Here is an 18,949-nt window from a genome sequence, read left to right on the forward strand (position 1 = left end):
GTCAGCCTTTCCAGTTGAAGACCTAGCAACAAATCTGAAAGACTTGGATTTACAAGGAGAGGACATGCCTCTGCAGCGAAGCCTCGGTCTAAGCTGGGATGTAAACAATGACACCTTTCTGTTCCAACTATCAAAAGACAATAAACCTGCCACACGAAGAGGTTTACTTTCAACTGTCAATGGGATTTATGATCCTCTAGGCTTTTTAGCACCAGTGACTATCTATGGTAAACTCCTACTCAGGCAACTGATAGCACAGACTCAAGACTGGGACGAGCCCCTCTCTGAAGAACTAACATCTCTATGGAATTCTTGGAAGGATACCTTAGATGCACTTGAAGCTCTGCGTATTCCACGGACATATGTGACAGATCTCAGCAAAGCAGTGACGAAAGAACTTCATGTATACAGTGACGCATCTGAAAAGGCCATAGCAGCTGTCGTTTATTTGCGCACAACCGATAGTGATGGACAGTGCAAAGTTGGACTCGTGTTGGGAAAGGCTAAAGTTGCACCCATAAGTGGACACACTATCCCACGATTGGAATTATGTGCATCTGTGTTGGCGGTGGAGATTGCACAGTGTGTTCTGAATCACCTGGGTATACAAATAGACTCTGTGAAGTATTACACTGATAGCAAAGTAGTCCTCGGCTACATCTGTAATGAGTCTAGGAGATTCTATATCTATGTTGCCAACAGAGTAGACCGCATAAGGAAGTTTACTACTCCAAGCCAGTGGAATTACGTGTCTACTGATCATAACCCTGCAGATTTAGCAACGAGATGTCTACCTGCACATGAGCTTCAAGACAGCACTTGGTTACAAGGACCAAAACAACTTCTTGTTATAAAACAGGAGGAACAAAATGAGAATGAACATTTACTCATTAAGCCAGATGAAGATAAAGAGATTCGCCCTATTGTTTCAGCAATGAAAACCTGCACTGAAGACGAAGATGGTGGACAACCATACACTGCAATGACTCAACGATTCCAGCGATTTTCTGACTGGAGGAAACTTGTGTTGGCTATGAACTTTCTCAGATACATGCTTTTCAAGTTTCAAGGCAAAGACATTGATTCTAACACAGTAACTGAAAGATACCAAGACACAGAGCACTTTGTGATCCGAATGGTGCAGTCTGAGGTGTACTGTGACGAGATTGACTGTATACGACAAGACGAGCCTCTACCTCGACGAAGCCCAATCGCCAACCTTAATCCATTTTTAGATGATCAGGGACTTCTCCGTGTAGGAGGTCGGATAGTCAACTCAAAATTGACCTTGCGAGAGAAGAAACCATTGATTATACCTAGACGCCATCACATAGCATCCCTACTGGTTCGACAATATCACGAGAATGTCAAGCACCAAGGGCGTCACTTCACCGAAGGAGCTATTAGGGCTGCTGGACTTTGGATAACAGGGGCCAAACGACTTGTCTCATCGATTATTCATAAATGTATCACGTGCAGAAAACTCAGAGGGAAGATGCAGTATCAGATCATGGCTGATCTACCTGCAGACCGCCTTGACCCATCGCCACCTTTCACAAACGTAGGTGTAGATGCATTCGGACCTTGGGCTGTAGTTTCACGTAAGACTCGAGGAGGTAGTGCCAACTCCAAGCGCTGGGGAATATTGTTCACATGCTTAACCACAAGGGCTGTTCATATTGAACTAGTTGAGGAAATGAGTTCATCTGCATTTATCAATGCTGTCAGAAGATTCACTGCCATAAGGGGTCAGGTAAAGACTTTCCGTTCTGACCAAGGCACTAACTTTGTTGGGGCCGTAGATGACTTGCGCATTGATGCCATATATGTCAACGATGCACCCTTGAAGAAGTATCTACACAATTCTGGTACTGTATGGATCTTCAATCCGCCCCATGCATCCCACATGGGTGGGGCATGGGAAAGAATGATCGGTATTACCCGTAAGATCCTCAATTCAATGCTGACTGATGCCAGTGGAAAGACCTTAACGCATGATGTGCTGAACACATTTATGGCGGAGGTCTGTGCAATCATTAATTCAAGACCTCTTGTTCCGATATCCACTGACCCAGATTCCCCATTGATTCTGACCCCAGCAATGCTATTGACACAGAAGACTGAGTATGAGTTCAAGGCCAATTCACTAGGAGAATTTGGTGGTCGAGACATGTTCAAGGCTGAATGGAGACGTGTTCAAGCTTTAGCTAGTGTATTCTGGTCTCGTTGGAAGAAGGAGTATCTACCGCTACTTCAGAGTCGTAGGAAGTGGACCAAGAATCAACGTGACATAGCCGAAGGAGATGTAGTTCTTATAAAAGACAAGACTGTTGAACAGAACTGCTGGCCTATTGGCTTAGTTGTGAAAGCCTTCAAGAGTTCTGATGATAATGTGCGAAAATCTGAAATTCGTACCATTGTGAATGGAAAGCCTACAGTGTATATCAGACCAGTCGTTGACATGATACTTCTCGTTGAAAGTGAAATCGTATAAGTCGGAGAATGTGTTGACAGACTGAGATTATTGTCGAGAGATTATTGATTTTTGTAATGCTCTTAATAGTTTGTAATTTTGATAGTGAAATCTTGAGATTTCAGACGGGGAGTGTTCTGTCTATTTTTTAATATTTTCATGTCTTTAGAATTTATGTTGTACTATTACGTCAGTTAGACTGAGTGCAATACGAATTTTTATTGAATGTGTTTAAGTACAAGTTAATTTTCGGTGTTTGTGCCGCCATACTGTCACGGCGAGTTTTTACTCCCGGTTGAATGTTCATAATCCACGGTGTAAGTAGTTTAAGTTTTAACACATTGTTTATTCTTCAGATTATGTTATCGCTCACCTATATCTCTAATGTCAGCTTTGCTAATTGTTACAATTCTGCATAATTTTAGATAATGTTTGTGCCATGTGCTTAAAGTATGGCGTGCTATTCTTGTCATTATTTATAGTCGATAGTAATTAAGTCTGTATTTCTCTTAAAAATATATTTTATACATGGAATTTGATACAGTTGATCAGAGTATAGTTAGTTTATGATTTACTAGAGATATTACTTGTCTGTGTAATTTGTTCACATTATGTGAATCCAGTTTTGAGAAATTTTTCTATGGAAAGCAGTACCTGTCATTACTTACTTTGGTTTTGTTTTATTGTAGCTTTTTACCAGACGCACGTTCACATGCGCACTTGCACATGCAAGTGAGGGTTAACTACCTGTCAAATAAAACTTTCTAAAGAAACTGAGAGACTTTTTATTGTGGCAGAATACTACCTATTTTGCAATTATAAGTCCAAACTCCGATAGCTGAAAACAACACATGGTAGCTTTTCTGTTTTAAACATGTGTTTTATATTGAGACAATAATTACTGCTTGTATACACAATGTGGCTCGATTGTCTCGTGAATTCCACCTTATGCATAGACTGACAGGATTAGTTACGCCTCAATGCACATGACACCTGTGATTGTTAACCGTCAACTTTGGGTTACTTCATTATGCAACTGTTTGTTTTAGCTTAAAATATAAACACCTAATTAATTTTGATGGCAGTTAACTAGAAATGTATTTTAGAATATGGCTTGGATGCATTTATTATCATTATCTACACATATTTAAATACTAGTATTTTAAAACGTTTGTCAGAATAAGGATTTGTATTGTTGTTTGGGTGGACTTACACTGCATTAATTCATTTCAGTTGGTACTCGAAATATTTTTACAAAAACTAACTAAAAGATAGTAGTTTAATTAAGTATATTTGCTTAATACCAGTTTTCATGCACCTTTGATCAGTATGTCTTAATGAATTCGAATTCATAAAACGTAAACATGACAGCGTTCTGATAATTCATACAGTTTAGTGTATTATCATACCCCGTAAATAAATTTTTGCGGTATAGTGCAACCGCAGAAATTGAAAGCGCAGAAATTAATTTACAACCTTTTAGGGGTTAAATTGCACAAAAATTTCCAACCGCAGAAAATACCCGTTATACGGTAGTCAATAGAGCCCACCCTAACACCAGAACCCCTGACCCTTGGGCCATGAAATTCCCAATTTTGGAAGAGGCACTCTTACTCATCATAACTATGTACTTAGTTAGTTTATTTAATTTCCAGGAGCAGAGAAGAAGATTTTCAAAGAATTGATGCATTTTCACTTTATAATCAATAGAGCCCCGTTCAACACCAGAACCACTGACCCTGGGGCCATGAAATTCACAATTTTGGAAGAGGCACTCTTGGTCATGATAACTATGTACTTAAGTAGTTATTTCATACCCAGAAGCAGAGAAGAAGATTTTCAAAGAATTTATGCAATTTTACTATATAATCAATAGAGCCCTGCCCTAACACCAGAACCACTGACCCTTGGGCCATGAAATTCACAATTTTGGAAGAGGCACTCTTGCCCATCATAACTATGTACTTAGTTAGTTTATTTAATATCCAGGAGCAGAGAAGAAGATTTTCAGAAAATTAATGCATTTTCACCATATAATTAATAGAGCCCAGCCCTAACACCAGAACCCCTGACCCAGGGGCCATGAAATTCACAAATTCTGAGGAGGCAACCATGCTCATCATAACTATGCACTAAGTTAGTTTATTTAATACCCAGGAGCAGAGAATAAGATTTTCAAAGAATTAATGCAATTTTACTATATAATCAAGAGCCCCGCCCTATCACCAGAACCCCTGACCCAGGGGCTATGAAATTCACAATTGTTGAAAAGGCAGCCATGCTCATCATAACTATGTTCTTAGTTAGTTCATTTAATACACAGTAGCAGAGAAGATTTTCAAAGAATTGATGTATTTTCACTATATAATCAATAGAGCCCCGTTCAACACCAGAACCACTGACCCTGGGGCCATTAAATTCACAATTTTGGAAGAGGCACTCTTGGTCATTATAACTATGTACTTAAGCAGTTATTTAATACCCAGGAGCAGAGAACAAGATTTTTAAACAATTAATGCGTTTTCACTATATAATCAGTTGAGCCCCGCCCTAACACCAGAACCCCTGACCCTGGAACCATGAAATTCAAAATTTTGCAAGAGGCACTCTTGCTCATCATAACTATGTTCTAAGCTAGTTTATTTAATACCCAGGGGCAGAGAAGAAGATTTTCAAAGAAATAATGCACTTTCACCATATGATCTATATAGCCCCACCCTAGCACCAGAACCCCTGACAATGGAGCCATGAACTCATAATTTTGGTAGAGGGCTCAATGCTTATGACAATCATGCCAACAGTTTGACTGCTTGATGTCCAGGAGTAAAGAAAAAGATTTTAAAGATTGCATTAATTTTGGTGGTTTTAGCCCCACCCTCAGGCTCCAGGGGGGCAGGGACCATGAAATTCACAATTTTTACTCCCCTTCACCCATAGATACTATATGCCAAAATTGGTTGAAATTGGTTTAGTGGTACAAGAAGCTGAAAATCTTAAAAAGTTTACAACCAATGGATGATGACAGATGAAAAAAGATAGCAATAGGTAACCTGAGAGACTCAGTTACCTAAAAAAACTGGAATCTACACTACCTGAGGGTGCTTCCATATGAATATGACTAATCATGGCTTGCTGTTCTTGAGAAGATTTATTACTACTAGATTTCATTATTGTATCATGAATATAATTAATCTTTCTGTGATTCAAAATTATTAGAAAGGTTAAAGTTTGATGACAGACACAGGATGACCGATGGTCAGACAGGGCAAAAATAATATGCCCCAAACTTTGATCTAGGACATAAATATACAATACTGATAGTGCTTATTCACAGAGGTGGGGAAAAGAAGGAAAGGCCTCTAATTGATCCAGAAATACTGTGCCTTATAATTAGTAATAGCAATTGGAGTTTATTGGAAAACATATTTTACTTCCGGTTTTCTTTTCACTTTGTTTCAGCTTTTCGTAGAAAGAAACCCACTTCTTTTCCTCTTCTTTCTTACTGTTCATTATCTCCATATTTCATTCTTTTCATTTTATATCATTTCTTTTTGTTTCATGGTTTACAAATATATTTACTGGTACAAATTAACCAAAAACACAACAGACATAAAATGCACAATCGAGTTTTATTTTTCCATTACTGTTACAAACCTGCAGTAAGTATTTCTATCACAGGGATTACAGCTGCTACACCCCTTCTCTTCCTGATACTGCCCAGAAGGACACTTCCAACAAGTTCTCTGACCAGTTTGGTTCTGGTAGAAACCTGGGGAACAATCCTCACACTGTGGCTGTCCTTGGTGATTCTGAAACGTTCCCTCTGAGCAATTTTTGCACTCACTTTGTCCCTTTTGACTTTGGTACTGTCCTACTGGACACAGGCTGCACTCTGGTTGTCCAGTTTTATTCTGGAAGGTTCCCAGAGGACAAGGATAACAAACTGACAGTCCTGTCTTATTGGCAAAAAATCCAACCTCACATGGTGTACAGTCTGTAGAGCCTTTCTTGCTAGAAATATAAATGGCATTATTTTTAAATAAGTCTTTTTTTAAAAATGGGTATATTGTGTGTGTATCTATGTCCATCTGTCCTCCCATCATACTTAATTGTCATTTTTTGACATCCTCCTAAAAGTAGGCTAAACAATTTAAGAGACCCATGGGCCAAATCACTCTACTGAGCACTGTAGTTAGAGAAAAGCAGAGTTTAGTATATTGAAAAGTAGAAATATATAAGCCTCACACTACCCCTTAAAGAGCAAGGGCAAGGAGGTCATGATCTGAATAAACTTGAAATCTACACTACCTGAGGATGCTTCTATATTTATATACTCCCTTCTACCTGGATAATGAAGAACTCACAATAGTTATTTTATAATCTACATAAAATATATATGCATGTATTAAATTGTGCAAAAAAAAGCACAGATAAGCATCTATAAGCCTCTTGTGTGAGTATGGAGAGGACTACTTTTACAAAAATGAATACTGAAATCGAGTTTATTTCTTTTACGGAAGTATATCAATTAGTTTTGGAACTTTTTGATCACCCCTCGTATGTGACATTTTCTATACCGCTGGTACATATTACATGCATGCTAGTCTCATCTGGATTAAAAGTTATGATCAAAGTTTAAAATTTTGATAAGTATGTCAAACTTCTAGGTCAAGGTCAAGAAGTAAAAATTGATAAATCTTTCTGACAGGTGTTGTCATAGATAATGTACATGTACAAGTATGAGGGCCCTATCTTCTCTCATTCAAAAGTTACTACCAAAATAACGAGGCCCATGGGCCACATCAGTCACCTGAGCACACTGATTAGGAAGAAGCAGAAATCTTCAGTATTGAAGTTATAAAAGGGAGGGGGAATAAAGTTAAATTTACACTACCTTAGGATGCTTCTATATCAATATTACTAATCATGGCTTTGCTGTTCTTAAACAGAAGAATTTTAAAGATTTTTTTCCTATGTTTTCCTAAGTTAAACTCTGATTGCTCATCATGGCCCCACCCTGCCCAGCATAAAGAAGAAGGTACGGTTTGGGCTTCATTGTGCCCTAAAAATTTAATGTTCTTAAAAAGTTATTAAATTGGCTATAACATGAGTTGAGTAGATGAATATGATAAATCATTAAAGAATATGGCATGAAGGAGTACCATTCTGGAAATATGACGTCATTAATTTTATAAATTTCTTAGTTGTATGCAGAAAAGCCTCAAAATGACTCATTTTCTGTGCTTATTTTCCTTCAGAAAATAGTGTTCGCAGCCCTCGCCCACTTCAATTTTTAGATATATTACGTAAAATGCTTTGAAAAATCACATATCTTAAAATCTTTGTGGGTGATGCATGTGCTGTATGTTTTCTGAAAGAAAATTCCACTGAAAATTGATATCTTCTGAAACTTTAAATTTGTATTGAAACCACACCTTGTTCTCTGTTGACCCTCTGTTATGCCCCTAACCCCTGGGGGGCAATAATTTGAACAACTGAAACTTGATTCTACAATACCTAAGGTTGCTTCTGCATAAATATGACTAATAATGGCTTAGTTGTTGATTTCAAAGATATTTCCTATGTAATGTGTATGATCAGGTTCTTACAAAGGATACTAAGGTTTTCCTTTTACTCTGTCGGAGAATGAAAATGAAACTGTAAATGATTTTTAAGGCAGCTCTGTCTGAGGGTATGTCACACAGTGCTAAATCTTCTCATATCTAGAGATGGGGACTGGGTAAGGTACTACTTGCATCCTGTTTCTCCCCTAGGTTCCCATTGATAGATAAGAACCAGTTGTCTCAATCTTTTTCAGATTTACTACACCCAGAGCTTAACATCAATTCCCTACGATACTTGCCACTGGTGTTTATACTTTTCATACTTTTATTTTGCTTTTACCCTTAAGGTTTTCCATCCTCTATCATTAAATGTCCATCACTTACATATATAATACTCTGATATTAATTTAAAGCATTTTACAGTAAAAAAAGGATTTACTTAGAGAAAGTTTCAAATTTGTAATTAACTAAGCAGTAAGTACTTAACAAAGATTGCATTGAAGTCTATGGAGCAATTTTTTAAAAATAAAAATTCAAATAATAAGAATATCAATCAATACTGTAGTGGAAAAATGCACTAATTAAAACCCATTAGAAACAGAATGACAATTGAAATGATTTTTTTTACCGGATAAGTTTCTTAAAATTGATTTTTTTATTAATTAAACAAGAGGTCCAAGGGCCTTAAAGGTCACCAGAGTACAATACAATTTAGAGGATCCATAAACTGATAATTGAAGTTTTGTTGCCCAAAAGCAAGTAAAATTGACTAGTATGATTAGCATCAACAAAATAATTGGTCTAGTATCTATCTGTCCCCCATTTATCACTAATACCATGCAGACTATTAACAAGATGTCTATTGGACAACAGAAGATGCACGATGACGGACAAAAACGGATAGCAATAGGTCACCTGAGTGACTCAAGTGACCTAAAAAACGTGAAAAAGAATTGTAAAATTATGCGGTAAAATTATTATTTCAATAAACAACATTTTTGAAATTCAGTCGGGATTGGGGTGACATAAAATATTACATTAAACTATTTTGTTACGTTTTCAACTTTTTTCGAGAGAAAACATCAATAAAAAATCTTTTAATTGATTTTATAGATAGAACATGATTTATAAAGTAAAAATAAATTCAATTATGCATAAAATTTATTTGAATTGATCAAATAAACCTTGAGTTCTCTATGGTTCTCTAGGGTTCTCTGTTTAGTAGGACCAATATAACATACTTCAAGCATTCTTTGGAGAATACATTTTACCTGTGTGATATATTACATACTCATCCATAAAATGAATGTAAATGAATTAAGATGTATTAATTTTTTTAAGTTATTTAAAAAAAAAAATTATTTTAAAGTTATTTTATACCAACGTACTTGGTATAAAATCCTTTCTGACAGGGAAAACAATTGGTTTGGGCTGAATTGTTCTGGTAATACCCCTTACTGCACTCTTGACAGAAAGACTGGTTAAAGCATTGGCCTGGAGAAGCTGTGAGACAACAGGCACATTCTTCAACAGCTGAAAAATAAAAATGACCAATTGGTTAGCTGTAACACAGAAAATTCCATATACATGTGACATTTATTTACACCGGGTCTCCTGAACCTCCAGTCAGGTGCTCTACCACCTCAAAGTTTTTCACCCCTGAAGACACCAACACAGGCTCTTCTTAGCAAGTCTTTCACCTCTCACTTCCAGGATATGGCATGGCACCAAATGTAACAGGAGAGGAGAAAAATGTGACAGATCAGACAGGGATTCTAACTCAGACCCTCTGAATCTCCAGTCAGTTGCTTTAACACCTAAGCTATCTGGCCACCGGCAACCACCACACATGCATATGCTGTAAAACCTTTGTCATCATATGTGTTAAACCCGTCACACGGGGACTGTGTCCTCACGGCGATTGCACAGCATCCATTAAAAATGCAAAATGCCCAGGTGAGCACAGTAGAGTCTCCTACAGCGCCGTGACAACGCAGCGAGATCTCCACTGAATGCGGAAGGGTCACGTAGGGTATCCTAGAATGCTAGGAGACAGCACACACTTTGGGCATGCACAAAGTATGCGCCGTGTGATCACGGTCTTATAAGAACACAGTAGAAACCTAGTATGATCGCCGTAGCAGCTCGGTCAGATCTCCAACAATGCAGGCGGTAGCTCCATATGCACGCCGTGAAAACATGCATGATCGCAGTGAAAGAAGACTATGCTTACACAGAGACCTCGCGGAGTCCTTGGAGATGTCACTGCATTTCTATCGTTCTTTTACGGCACTTCTAATGAGATTGTCTTGTGATTTTTTTGACTGTGATTACAAAGCAACAAGGAGTTGTCACTGTGATCAATGCGCTCCCTTGGCGTTTCTACCGCATCCGTTGGCGATCACAATGCGCTTTCACGGCGTTGTTAGAGCGTTAGAGCCAGCTCACAAAACGAGCAATGGCCTCATATTTGATCAGTAATAATTCTAACATAATATATTGTTGCACTCCTGACAGGAGCATATGAGTAGAATTGGAAAGTAAAAATTACACCGGAACTCTGTTGTTTCAATGGAGTTGTGGTGGAATTACTTAAATTTTATAACAACTTTTCAGTGTGTTTATTTTTTTCATCTGTAATAAAATCAAAGAAAAGATAAAAGCACATTTGAATTGATATAATTGAAACAAGAGGCCAATGGGCCACAACGCTCACCTGAGTCAATATGGCCCTGCTGTTCTTCGTCAGCAGGTTTCTTCTCCTATATATTCATATGTAAAGCTTTGATCGCCTGTTCTAGGCATACCCTACCCCCAGGTGCCATGTTTTGAATGAAATTGAATCTAAACTTTCTGAGGATGCTTCTATATTCATATAACTAATCATGGTTTTGCTGTTCTCGAAAATGGAATTTTAAAGATGTATGCCACCCTACCCTGGGGGTGGGGTCATGATTTGAATAAACTTGAATCTACAATACCTGAGGATGCTTCCAAATCAATATGACTAATCATGGCTTTGTTGTTCTTGAGAAGAAGATTTTCAAAAATATTTCCTATATATATTCTTTTGTTAAACTTTGATCCCCCATTATGGCCCCACCCTACTACTGGGGGATGCCTTGAACAAATTTGAATCTACAATACTTGGGGATGCTTCAGTATCAATATGACTAATCATGGCTTTCCTGTTCTTGAAAAGATTTTTAAAGATTTTTCCTATATATTCCTATGTAAAACTTGGATCCTCATTGAGGACCCTGAGGGTCATAATTTGAACAAATTTGAATCTACACTACCTGGGGATGATTCCACATCAATATGAATTATTGTGGCTCTGTTGTTCTTGAGAAAAAGATTTTAAAAGAATTTTCCTATATATTCCAATGTAAAATTTGGATCCCCCGTTGTGGCCCCACCCTACCCCCGGGGGGGTCATAATTTGAACAAAATTGAATCTGCACTGCCTGAGGATGATTCCATACCAATATGACTAATTGTGGCTTTGTTGCTCTTGAGTAGAAGATTTTTAAAGAATTTTCTTATATATTCCTATGTAAAACTTTGATCCCTCATTGTGGCCCCACCCTACCCCCGGGGGTCATGATTTGAACAAATTTAAATTTACACTATGTAATAAAGGTTTTACCTAAGTTTCAACTTTTTTGGCCCAATGGTTCTTGAGAAGACGATTTTTAAAAGATGACACCAAATTTTCACCAATTCTTAATTATCTCCCCTTGGAAGAGGGTGTGGCCCTTCATTTGAACAAACTTAAACTCCCTTCACCAAAGGATGCTTTGTTGCAAGTTTGGTTGAAATTGGCCCAGTGGTTCTGGAGAAGAAGTCAAAAATGTGAAAAGTTTACAGATGGACAGAAAGACAGACAAACAGACGGACTATGGACAAAATGTGATCAGAAAAGCTCACTTGAGCTTTCAGCTAAGGTGAACTAAAAAGAAAGGTTTTAATAATAAAACTATCAATAATTTAGTGCTCAATTATTCAAATAGATCATTTTTAATTAAAAGGATAGTTCCTGGCATAAGTGGGTCTTTTCGTCATGACGCGACTTGAATTAAAAACAAAAATGTGTTACACTCCTTCTGAATATATATCAATAGTGAAGAACATATTGTGAATGCAGCAAGCACAGTGAGAATTCCGTGAATGTGAGGTGACAACTCCTAACACGCCGTAAAAGCTCCACCGAAGTGCAGTCAATCACTAAGAGATCTCCGTGGGAATGCAGCAGCACACCGCGAGAATGCTTTAGAAACACGTGGGTCACTGTAGGTATGCCATGACATCTTCCTATTGTGAAAATTTTATAGAAATTTGTGCAATTTCCCTGTGATTCCAATGCGATTTCAAAAATTTAACAATGCCGTAATAACTCCATGTGGACGCAGCTTGGTGTGACAGGGCCCTTAGTCTTTGAAGAAGTCTTTGAAGAAGTGATAATTTACAAAAGAGCTAGGTTCACTTTATGCTTAAAATGGCCCTGTCCTTTTATTAATAAATTGACTTTCACCCTCTGTCCCATGTCATATATCAAAATAAAGTAGAGACTTGTGCTCAGTCATTTCCCGTAGCAAAATTTCTTTTTGAGAATCCAGGTATTGAAAAGCAGGCTTGGTGAATGTGCAATGTTCTTGATTTTTGCAGAAAATGGGTGTATTTGACTTCCTTCAGCAAATAATTAATATAGAAGCACAGCCCTCGATCCAAAAATTAAAACATGTTATATGAGCTTCAGAAACAGATCTTTCATTATGTAATTGCATATTTTGGATCAGAGGTTGTGCTCTATATAATAATTGAAAAAAAATACTTCAACTTTTGGCCATTTTAAAGGAATTTACAAAGTAGGGTAAAAATGACGCATTCATGATGTCATAATGCATTGCCCAGAGAGAAAATTACATCATGTTCAATAGATACACGGTCACCAAGGGTCTAAGAGATAAATACTGCATTTTCAACCAAAACTGAGCAGTTTCAATTTTTCAGAAATTCACAGGGCCAAAAAAGGCCCTAAGTGGCCCTTGCTCTTTGTTATGTGTTTTCATAATGTCTAAATCTTCAAAACCATTTACAAGATTTAAGATACCCACTCTCACTTATTTTCAATAGCTTTGAGTACAATAGCATGGGAGGTGGAGATGGGGGGTGTTTTTATATTCCTATGAGGCAAAATTTACTCAAAAACTTCTACGCGAGAAGAGGAAAACACTATCTGTGGCCTTCAATATATTGATGATGTTTTATCAATTAACAATAATGATTTTCTTTCCTATGTTGACTTGATTTATCCCAGAGAACTTGAAATAAAAGACACCACAGAGTCTGCCACATCTGTTTCATATTTAGGTATTTTACCGATTATAAATGATAAAGGCCAATTAACAACTAAATTGTATGACAAATGAGGTGACTTTAGCTTTTCTATCGTCAACTTTCCTTATTTATGTAGTAATATTCCACTATCACCTGCTTATGGTGTTTGTCTCCCAACTTATTCGCTACTCAAGAGCTTGCTCTGAGTATGATCAATTTTTAAAATAAGGCAGGCTACTCACCTATAAGTTGATGTTATAGGGATCATTAAAAGTCAGCATTTCAAAAATTTTATAGTCGTTATAATGACCTTGTTAGCAAATATAGCCTATCATTGGGTTGCATTTTGGCGGACTTGTTTCATGCCAAATTTTAGGCCTTTGTTTTTATACTGATTTGATAGTTCCGTCTACCTGATCAATACATAGGGTTCATGGTGGGTGTGACCAGTCAACAGGTTATGCTTACTCCTCCTGGGCACCTGATCCCACCTCTGGAATTTCCAGGGATCCATGTTTTATGCCCTCTTCACATATTTGTATTTGTGGATTTTTTTTAAATTGAACACTGTTCATTATCTTTACCTTTTACATTGAAGCATGCATTTCATAAAATACCAGCCTTTGGTGAATGCAAAATCACTCATGCTTTACCTTAACTTCAGAACAAGCATTACTTGCAAACAGAGGTGTTCATTAATCTGTGCCAGATAAAGATAAGGTATATACTAGATTTTCTAAAGCAAGCAAGATACTTATTCCTAGAGGGTTAATGGTACTGCTGTCTTACATTTTTTATTGTAAGTATACAATCTCTTATTCTAAGTTTACAATAAGACCATTTTCAGCAATGATAGAATGCCTGAGGCTTATTATTACTGTGCCTTTATATCTATAGTTTCCTTGAATAAATTACACAACACAGCAACAAAAAAAAGAGGCCCATGGGCCACAACGCTCACCTGATTAACTTTGGCCTTGCTGTTTTTCACCTGATCCCCCCCCCCCCATTGTAGTACTTATTGTGGCCCCACCCTTCCCCCAGTGGTCATGATTTGAACAATTCAGAATCTACACTACTCCAGGATGCTTCCACATACGTTTCAGCTTTTCTGGCTCAGTGGTTCTTGAGAAGAAGATTTTTAAAGATTTTTACTACATATTTCAATGTTAAACTTGGATTCCCTATTGTGGCCCCGCCCTACCCCCGGGGGTCATTATTTGAACAATTTAGAATCTACACTACCCCAGAATACTTCCACATAAGTTTTAGCCTTTCTGGCCCAGTGGTTTTTGAGAAGAAGATTTTTACAATATATTTCAATGTAAAACTTAGATTCCCTATTGTGGCCCAGCCCTACCCCCGGGGTCATGATTTGAACAATTTAAAATCTACACTACCCAAGGATGCTTCCACGTAAGTTTCAGCCTTTCTGGCCCAGTGGTTCTTGAGAGGAAGATTTTTAAAGATTTTTACTACATATTTCAATGTAAAACTTGGATTCCATATTGTGGCCCTGCCCTATCCCCGGGGTCATGATTTGAACAATTTAAAATCAGAACTATCCAAGGATGCTTCCACGAAAGTTTCAGCCTTTCAGGCCCAGTGGTTCTTGAGAAGAAGATTTTTAAAGATTTTTCTTATATATTCCTATGTAACACTTTGATCGACCTTGATGACGATATCGCAATGGATTGATTAGCCTGAAAGTATAAATAAACTAAAACATAAATAAACTATAAAAGATATACCTGTTATTTACAAATTATTACGCTAAAAAATCTCAAATGTCAGCTGTTTATTATTGAAAAAATTGACACCTTTTTCTTTGATCACTTTTGATCATGCCATGTGTTCATTGTTTATGATCAGGGTGTCACTCTCAGTCGACGGCATACTTTTCCTTTGACAAAACTTTTTTATCTTAAGTGTTTATAAGACTCTCTTACAGGTGGTGCCAGGGAAATCGTCGGTGCACAAACAAAACAAGAGGCCCAGGGGCCACATCGCTCACCTGAGCAATCTGGCTAGAAAAAAGCAGAAATCAGTTCAGTCTTGAAAAGTTTAAATATAAAACTGGTTTTGGGGGGGGGGATTCATGATTTGTAAAAAAATTGAATCTACATTACCTGATGATGCTTCCATTTAAATATGACTAATCATGGCTTTGCTGTTCTTGAGAAGAAGATTTTTAAAGATGTTCCCTATATATTCCTATGAAAAAATTTGATCACCCATTGTGGCCCCACCCTACCCCCGGGGGGTCATGACTAGAACTTGAATCTACATTACCTGAGGATGCTTCCCTATATATATGACCCATCATGGGTTTGTTGTTCTTAAGAAGAAGATTTTTAAAGATTTTTTCCTATATATTCCCATGTAAAACTTTGATCATCCATTGTGGCCCCACTCTTCACCTGGGGGTCATGATTTGAACAAACTTGAATCTACATTACCTGAGGATGCTTCCATATAAATTTGACCAATCATGGCTTTACTGTTCTTCAGAAGAAGATTTTTAAAGATTTTTCTTATATATTCCTTTGTAACACTTTGATCATCCATTGTGGCCTCACCCTTCACCCGGGGGTCATGATTTGAACAAATTTGAATCTACACTACCTGAGGATGCTTCCATATTAATTTGACCAATCATGGCTTTGCTGTTCTTGAGAAGAAGATTTTTAAAGATTTTTCCTATGTTTTCTAATGTAAAACTTCGATTGCCAATTGTGGCCCCACCCTACCCCGTGGGTCATGACTGGAACAAATTTGAATCTACACTACCTGAGGATGCTTCCATATAAATATGACCCATCATGGCTTTGCTGTTCTTGAGTAGATTTTTAAAGATTTTTCTTATGTATTCCTATGTAAAACTTTGATCCCCTATTGTGGCCCCACCCTACCCCCGTGGGTCATGATTTGAACAAACTTGAATCTACACTACCTGAGGATGCTTCCATATAAGTTTCATATTTTCAAGCACAGTGATTTTTCAGAAGAAGATTTCTAAATGATGCCATTAATTTCTAATGAATTCATAATTATACCCCCTTGGAAGAAGGTGTGGCCCTTCATTTGAACAAACTTGAATCCCCTTTACCCAAGGATACTTTGTGGCAAGTTTGGTTGAAATTGGCCCAGTGGTTCTTGAAAAGAAAATGAAAATGTGAAAAGTTTATGACCACTACGACAATGATGATAGACAACAGACGAATTTCAATCAGGAAAGCTCACTTGAGCCTTTGGCTCAGGTGAGCTAATAAAAAATTACATAGAGGACAACAAATGTAATCAAAAATTACATAGAAGACAACAAATGTAATCAAAGATTACATCACAGACATAAAATATAATCATAAATTACACAGTAGACAATAAATGTAATAAAAAATTACATTGCAAGTCAATGAATGTAATTGATAATCAACAAGAAATATTTAAGAAACATACAGTGTATATCCACTGGACAAAATTGGTTATGAACCACCAAAGAATATTAATATTTTACTTTTCAAAACTTTTTTGTGATGTATTTTATATAACAAGAGGCCCATGGGCCTTGAATCGCTCTTCTGATAAACTGTACAACCTATCACTTCTATTTGAAGCCTCGAAGTATCCTGTATATTTACATAAACCCTTGAAATTCCAATTCACACCCTGAGAACCCAAGATGATTCTAAGCCAATTAGTACCTGAGAGTTGGTCATGGTAACCTACTTATCACTTGTCATTCTCTGAGGACCCATCAACTAAGTTTGATGATTCTAAGCCAATTAATACCTAAAATATTTTTTAAAATTATAATCATAAAATTTTATAAGTAGGTCAAAGTGACCTACTTTTCAATTGTTTTACTCCAAGGACCCAAGATGCATCAACTGACAAAGTTTGATGATTCTAAGCCAATTAGTACCTGTAATATTTAATTAAAGCCATAAATTTTCAAAAGTAGGTCACCGTGACCTACTTTTCAGTTGCTGTACTCCGAGGACCAAAGATACATCGACTGACAAAGTTTGATGATTCTAGCCAATAAGTACTCGAAATATTTAATTACAGCCATAAATTTTCAAAAGTAGGTCACAGTGACCTACTTTTCAGTTGTTGTACTCCGAGGACCCAAGATGCATCAACTGACAAAGTTAAATGATTCTAAGCCAATTAGTACCCGAAATATTTGATTAAAGCCATAAATTTTCAAAAGTAGGTCACCGTGACCTACTTTTCAGTTGCTGTACTCCGAGGACCAAAGATACATCGACTGACAAAGTTTGATGATTCTAGCCAATAAGTACTCGAAATATTTAATTACAGCCATAAATTTTCAAAAGTAGGTCACAGTGACCTACTTTTCAGTTGTTGTACTCCGAGGACCCAAGATGCATCAACTGACAAAGTTAAATGATTCTAAGCCAATTAGTACCCGAAATATTTGATTAAAGCCATAAATTTTCAAAAGTAGGTCACCGTGACCTACTTTTCAGTTGTTGTACTCCGAGGACCCATGATGCATAAACTGACAAAGTTTTATGATTCTAAGCCAATTAGTACCTGAAATATTTTATTAAAGCCATAAATTTTCCGAAAGTAGGTCACCGTGACCTACTTTTTAGTCGACCTACTCCGAAGACCCATGACGCATCAACTGACAAAGTTTGATGATTCTAATCCAATAAGTACCCGAAATATTTAATTAAAGCCATAAATTTTCAAAAGAAGGTCACGGTGACCTACTTTTTAGTCGATCTACTCTGAAGACCCAAGATGCATCAACTGACAAAGTTTGACGATTCTAAGCCAAATAAATCCCGAAATAATTAATTAACGCCATAAATTTTCAAAAGTAGGTCACTGTGACCTACTTTTTAGTCGACCTACTCCGAAGACCCAAGATGCATCAACTGACAAAGTTTGATGATTCTAAGCCAATTAGTACCTGAAATATTTAATTATAGTCATATAAATTGAAAAGTAGGTCACGGTGACCTACTTTTCAGTTGACCTTTTTTGAGGACCCAAAATGCATCAACTTACAAAGTTTTATGATCATAGGACTTAAAATGTCCAAATTATGCCTCTAAAACGCTTTGAAATCGAATGCCTGCAAAGTTCAATTAGTGGGTCACTGTGACCTACTTTTTAATAAATATGTTTTATGGCCCCAAGATGCATCATCTTACAAGATTTAATGATTCTAAGCCTCCCCGTATTCGAATTAATGACCTTAATTGTTTTAAAAAAGATTAGCCATAAAATTCAAAAAGTAGGTCAAGGTGACCTACTTTTTAGTTGACGTACTTTGAGGACCCAAGATGCATCAACTGACAAAGTTTGATGATCATAGGCCTTAAATTCTTCAAAATATGCCTCTAAATCATTTTGAAAAAGAATGGCCGCAAAATTTAAAAAGTAGGTCACCGTGACCTACTTTTGAGTCAACATGATATGAGGTCCTTAGATGCACCAACTGACAAGATTTGATGATACTAGTCCTTATAGTAAGCAAAATATCAACATTTTAATAAAATGTAATTTTTGGTCAACTTTGAAGTGACCTTGA

The 18,949-nt window shown here is 36.9% G+C and overlaps 1 protein-coding gene across 1 annotated transcript in view; it reads right to left on the minus strand.

Moving 5' to 3' along the window:
- Positions 1 to 18,949, minus strand: part of LOC133200994 (laminin subunit gamma-3-like) — a 159,231-nt gene that overhangs the window by 91,751 nt on the left and 48,531 nt on the right. The window contains exons 3-4 of the mRNA XM_061336800.1: positions 9,426 to 9,570; positions 6,128 to 6,484 (exon numbers count right to left, since the gene is read on the minus strand). Of these exons, the coding sequence (XP_061192784.1) occupies positions 6,128 to 6,484; positions 9,426 to 9,570 (502 nt within the window). The remainder of the gene's footprint in view (positions 1 to 6,127; positions 6,485 to 9,425; positions 9,571 to 18,949) is intronic.

This window comes from Saccostrea echinata, unplaced genomic scaffold (genome assembly GCF_033153115.1).
Source record: "Saccostrea echinata isolate AGI-Se365-2 ecotype Australia unplaced genomic scaffold, CSIRO_AGI_Sech_v1 ptg000042l, whole genome shotgun sequence".
NCBI lineage: Eukaryota > Metazoa > Mollusca > Bivalvia > Ostreida > Ostreidae > Saccostrea > Saccostrea echinata.